The 3507-nt window shown below is 67.8% G+C and overlaps 1 protein-coding gene across 1 annotated transcript in view; it reads left to right on the top strand.

The window, feature by feature from the left end:
- H696_02147 (hypothetical protein) overlaps positions 1–3507 on the top strand; it is a 15793-nt gene that overhangs the window by 11135 nt on the left and 1151 nt on the right. The window contains exons 12-14 of the mRNA XM_009496043.1: positions 237–940; positions 1190–3030; positions 3250–3404. Of these exons, the coding sequence (XP_009494318.1) occupies positions 237–940; positions 1190–3030; positions 3250–3404 (2700 nt within the window). The remainder of the gene's footprint in view (positions 1–236; positions 941–1189; positions 3031–3249; positions 3405–3507) is intronic.

The following is a 3507-nucleotide window of genomic DNA, read 5'->3' as shown; positions in this document are numbered from 1 at the left end:
CCCCGCCCCCTTGCCCCTGCTTGTGCTTTTGGCTGGCCCCTTTCCCCGGGTCTCGACCGTGCTTTGTCCCGCTGTTCTGCCTGCCGCTCTCCTTTCCCTTCCCTTCCGGGGGCCCCCTCTGACTGGCTGGTGCTTTTCCCCCCCCCCTTCCTCGCCATCTCGCCTCGCCCTGCCCTGGCCGGTGCCCCCTTGGCTTTGGACGTGCGACGGCCATGGCATGCCGCGCGCCTCCGCAGCAGGACGAGGGCATCACCACCATCCTCCCGGGCAAGTCGTCGGCCTTCCACTTCCAGCAGGGCCAGGACCTGAACCTGTCCCTGCGCCAGTCGATCGAGCTGATGGACGGATTCCGGCGCTGGTCGGCCGGCTTCTCGGCCAACAATGTCGGCGAGTCCTTCGTGCGGATCTTCTCGCCGCAGGGGCAGGTGTCGGTTGTGCGGGTGGACGTGTCCCTCGAAGGGGCGGTTCTCTTTGTGCGGGTGTTCCCCTTCCGCAGTGAGGCCCCCTTCCGTTTGGTGAATCTCTCCTCGTACCACATGGCCCTGGTGCAGGGGGAGTGCGCCTCGGCCACCGGGGTGGCCGCCGAGCCGGACACCGGCTACCGCATGGAGAGCTACCTGACCGACAGCAACCCCGTGGCCGGGCACTACTTCGCCGCGGCCTCGCAGGTGGTTCCCTTCCTGTGGGACACCCCGCTGTCGGAGAAGCGCCTGGTCAAGCTGTATGCCGGCGACGCGGTGAATGCCCTGCGCTCGACCATGTACTCGCCGGAGTGCGCCATCCCGCCGGCGTCGCTGCCGTTGGATTTGCGTGTCATCGGCCGGCGCAAGCCGGTTCCCATCACGGTGACCAGTCGCGAGTCCGGGGCCCAGACGCGGCGCTATGTCCTGGTCACCGTGGACATCAAGTCCACGGCCACCGTGGTGACCATCCGTGATCAGTGCGTGCCTGTGGCTGTGGGTCGCCCTCTCCACGCTCCAATGGCCCCGGCGGCGACATGGCTGTCTGCTGCCTTCCCCTTGTGCCGGCGTGTACTGACATGTTCCTCCTTCGCCTTCCCTCTCTCTCTCTCTCTCTCTCTCTCGCGTTTTTTCCCCCCTCCCCCCCCGGGTGTATTTGCCTGTGTCTGGCACACCTCCCTCCCGCCCGCCCGCCCGCCCGCCCGCCCGATCACCTTCTCCCCTTGCAGTGACGTCCGGCCGGCGCGGGCCAAGATCATGGCCCCGATTGCGGCCCTCCGCCCGCGCGGGGTGCTCATCAAGCGCCTGCACGGCTGGGCCGCCGGTACGACGCCCGAGGCCACGTCTCCGACGACCCCGGATGCGGGCGATCTCGCCCGGACCGGCTCGTCGGATTCGCTGGCACAGCCCCCCTCGGCCGGCGGGGCCGACGGTTCGGACGAGGACACCGAGTTGGCCTCCCTCAGCTCTGCCTTCTCCTTCAACCTGGCCGTCAACCTCAAGGGCATCGGCCTGAGCATTGTCAATGCCGTGCCGCGGGAGATCATGTACCTGACGGTGCAGGACCTGAAGCTGCAGTTCTCGGACTCCTCCCTGTCGCAGGCCATCGACCTGACCGTTGGCCAGATGCAAATCGATGACACCAGTCGCGGGTCCCTCTTCCCGGTGGTCTTCCACTCGACCATCACCAAGCAGCGTGCCGGTGATTCCGGGTCATCGGCCGGGTCGGTGGCCGAGGCCGAGCCCGGGGCCGTCATCACGGCCGGCGACGCGTCCTCCGCCAAGCCCCTGCTCTACCTGTCGACGCTGATTGTCAAGCAACCCGAGGCGCATGTCTTCGTGGCCAAGTCCCTGAGTGTCCTGCTGCAGGAGTGCGAGCTCAATTGCAGCGAGGTGTTCCTGATGCGCATGTTGGACTTCGTTTTCAGTGTGCTTCCCTCGAGTGGGAGTTCCTCTGCTCGGCTGCAGGTGGGCGCGCCGGTGCCGGGCCCTCGCCCGGGCGGCGGCCCGCAGCCGGAGGAGGGGCACTTTGCGGTGCTGCCGACCGGGGCCGCGATCCGGCCGCCGGCTCTGGAGGAGCCCGGCCTGGCCACCCTGCATGGCGCCTTCGGTCCGGTGGATCCGCGCCTGCCCCGGCCGCAGACGGTTCACCGGTCGGCCTCGACGCGGCTCTACTTCGGGGTGTTCGAGATCCAGCCGATCCAGATCAACCTGACGCTCATGCGGTCCCGGAATCCGGACGGCTTGGCCGAGGGTGCGGCCGAGGGCGGGGCCGGTGGCTCGGCCGCCGGCGGCGGCGAGGGCGGCCCCGATGGCGGCATCGGCTCCACGGGTGCCGGCGCCGGGGATGCCATTGTCCCGGCGGCCGATGATGCTCCCCAGCGGTCGGTCATGCAGGGCGCCCTGGTCTTCGGGTTCCTGAGCTCGGTGGTGGACCTGCTGTCCATGTCCCTCGGGAGCATTGACCGGGCGCCGATCCGGCTGAATTCGCTGGAGGTGTCGAACTTCGCGGCGGCCGACAGCCTCTTTGTGTCGCTGGTGACCCGGCACTATGCCACGCAGGTGATGCGCCAGTTGCTGATGCTGGTCGGGTCGATTGACATGCTCGGCAACCCGGTGGGCCTCTTCAACAGCCTGTCCTCCGGTGTGCAGGACTTCTTCTATGAGCCGGCCCAGGGCCTGACCCGCGGGTCGAAGGAGTTCCTGCTGGGCGCGGCGGCCGGCACTTCGTCCCTGCTCCGGTCCACCGGGTCCGGCGTGCTGGACAGCGCCACCAAGATCACCAGCTCCCTGAGCAAGGGCGTGGCCGAGGTGACCTTCGACAGTCGCTTCCAGCAGGATCGCGAGGTGACGCGCATCGCCGCCCGCAGCCAGGGCACCGTCAAGTCCACGCGCACCGGGCTGACCACCTTCGCGCGTGGGCTCGGCAGCGCCCTGACCGGGGTGGTGACCAAGCCCCTGGATGGGGCCAAGGAGGAGGGCCTCAAGGGCTTCCTCTCCGGCGTGGGCAAGGGCGTGGCCGGCGCCGTGACCAAGCCGGTGGTTGGCCTGCTGGATGGCGCGGCCATCAGTGCGTCGTGCCCTGCCCTTGGGGTGTTTCTTTCGCGTCGCCTTTGTCCCGCCGCCGCTTCCTTTGCTCGCCCTCTCTCCGTTTCTGTCTCTGTGCCTGATGTCTGACCTCTTTTTTTTTTTATTTTCGGTGCTTTGTGCTATTCCCTTGCCCTGTGTGGCGGCCGGCCTCCCGATGCGGCTGTCTTCTTCCTCTTTTCCGTTCTCCGCGGGCCCGCAGTCGCCAGTGGCATCCGCAATGATGTCAGCGGCTCGGTCGTCGTGGCGGAGCATGTTCGCATCCCGCGCTACATCGGCCCGGACCGCATCCTCCGGCCGTACTACCCCCACCATTCCTTCGGCAATCACCTGCTGACCACCATCGATGAGGGCCAGGTGCGTTCTTTCTTCTTCTTTTCTTTTTCCTCCCCCTCGGCCCGCCCGCCATATGCCCAAGGAGCATGCTTATCTGATGCTGTCGCTGCCGTCCTGGCGCCTT

This window comes from Fonticula alba (genome assembly GCF_000388065.1).
Source record: "Fonticula alba strain ATCC 38817 unplaced genomic scaffold supercont2.3, whole genome shotgun sequence".
Lineage (NCBI taxonomy): Eukaryota > Rotosphaerida > Fonticulaceae > Fonticula > Fonticula alba.
This window is presented reverse-complemented; position numbering and strand designations above follow the sequence as displayed.